The sequence below is a fragment of the Caenorhabditis briggsae genome (genome assembly GCF_000004555.2).
Source record: "Caenorhabditis briggsae complete genome, chrII, whole genome shotgun sequence".
Classification (NCBI taxonomy): Eukaryota; Metazoa; Nematoda; class Chromadorea; order Rhabditida; family Rhabditidae; genus Caenorhabditis; species Caenorhabditis briggsae.
Genome location: NC_013486.2, coordinates 1,235,759 through 1,237,826, shown reverse-complemented (window position 1 = coordinate 1,237,826; position 2,068 = coordinate 1,235,759). Strand labels below are relative to the sequence as shown.

The window sequence follows — 2,068 nt, the reverse complement described above, 5'->3', positions numbered from 1 at the left end:
AGAAAATCTGGAATTTTCAGTTCTCATAGTTTTTTTTGTTTTCCAAAAAATCTTTTTTTCCCTCAAAAATCGAAAAAAAAACACACAAAAAATACTTTTTCAATTTCCTATGGTTAGGCACCGCAACGCGAGGGGGCGGAGCCTAATTTTTTTTCTCTTGGGGGGGTATCTGGCATGTTTGAAGGCGTAGAACTCGAGACTGGATGGACCGATTTTATTGAAATTTGGTCTCGTTATGTAAAAAAACACGTAGAATCGACTGATGTAAAGCGTTTGCGTTGAAAACCAACGACTTTCAAAATACTCGTGAAAAACAGAAATCGACATGAGAAATTTGGTCTGAAAAGTGTAATAAAAGTCGATGTCGCTTCTTTTTATGATTGTTCTAAATACTTTTTTAGATGGTGAATAAGATGCATTAAGCCATATTTAGCCAGCAGTTCCCCCATTTTTGCAGTAATCCATCAAACTTCAAGCAAAAATTGTGAATTTTTTTTAGCGATGACCCCATGTTTTTAATATCAAAATACTTAGATCAATTCTATGACTGTTCAGATATGCAATTTGATGACATTTGAAAAAGTTCGAGCTAGCAAAAAACGCATCCAAAGATGACATGGTTCTAAAATTTAGACGTTTTTGCGAATTTTGACGGTAATGCAGGTCGATGTCGCAGATTTTTATTACATATTCAGATTCTACGAAAAATTTGCTACAATATACATGTTCGAGTTTACTTCTACCTGTTCCCCCATTTTTTTAATATCTCAATTTCCACCTAAAAATGTGAATAAAATGTGTTCAAATCGTTGTTTAGAAAAGAGAGGCAGCGCGTGCTTCATATCAGCCTTTCAATACGCCAACTGTCAGCGCGCGCATGGAGTAGTGGGTAGTGTTTCGGGACGGCGCGCCACCGGCCATGGTTCGATTCCTTGCTGTATCAAAAGTCTTTTTTCAGTGGTTTTCCAAACTTTGTGCAACTTTACGTAACGGTGTATGCACTGAAAACCAATGTTCTTACGACTTACAGTAAATTATTGATTTTTTTTAAATTAATTGTTTTTGAACATATAATTATACCTCTAATCTATAATGGATAGCGGAAGTGACGTTGAACCACCTCCGAAAGTATCGAAAACAGGTAAGAATACTATTTCGGACTCATTTCCAATTAAATTTTCCAGAGTCGATGAGCTCGTGAAGAAACTGGAGGGTTTGATTGGAAGCCACCAGTACGCTCGTCAACTTCTGCTCAAAGACGACGATCGAATCGGAAAAAAGTTCTTTAATGCTTCATCGGGAAAACATGCATTCGTTATCGATTTTCGTATTTCGAAAGGAAAAACGACGGCAGCGGTTCAGTACGAGGGCGAGAGAAAACCGATACATATCGACTTCGATCATTTTCAGAAGTCGATCGATGACGGAACATTCCAATTTTCTTGATTTCTTCTTTTTATTATTAGTTTCTGATTCCTTTCCTTCGTTAGTTCAGTAGTTTGTTTTGTAGTTCTTTGTTTTCTGGTGATTTTCAGGTAGAAAAGTGACGAGCGATGCGAACAATCGAAGTTTCAATGGCATTCGCATATTTTTTGAATCATCTGTTTCTCAAAAATCCAGAGTCTATAATTTTTTAAACAAAATTTCAATTTATAAAACACGAATGCCATCATCGATCGTTCTTCTCTGCTTCTGATCGCTCGCATCGCTCGATACTTCACTGATTTCCGTGTTTTCTACCTGAAACTCAGTAAAATTTAATCATAGTCGTAATAAAAATTGTTTCTCAAACTCATTCTGTTTTTTTACATCTCCATTTTACTATATTTCGACATGCCGGCTGACGAAAACCAATTGAAACTCTTCACAGCGCTATGAAAAACATCACAGCAATAAATCGGGAATTTTCTGCGCCGCACGTTTGCAAAAGGCGTCGCCCCGCCCACCTTGCCCCGCCCACTTTTCCGTGCCCACTGCAACCCCCTCAGAGAAAATGGATGAAAAAGGGGGTTACAAAAAAGGGTGTATCTCGAGAACGGATGAACATTTTCGAAAAAAAATTCGGAAT

General features: G+C 37.5%; 1 protein-coding gene across 1 annotated transcript; it reads left to right on the top strand.

Moving 5' to 3' along the window:
- Positions 1-1,092: 1,092 nt before the first annotated feature.
- CBG00842 lies at positions 1,093-1,446 on the top strand (the record flags this gene model as incomplete). The annotated part of the gene is made up of 2 exons (XM_045241719.1): positions 1,093-1,141; positions 1,187-1,446. 2 exons carry the CDS (start codon positions 1,093-1,095, stop codon positions 1,444-1,446), a joined length of 309 nt encoding a protein of 102 aa, XP_045091732.1.
- Positions 1,447-2,068: the final 622 nt, after the last annotated feature.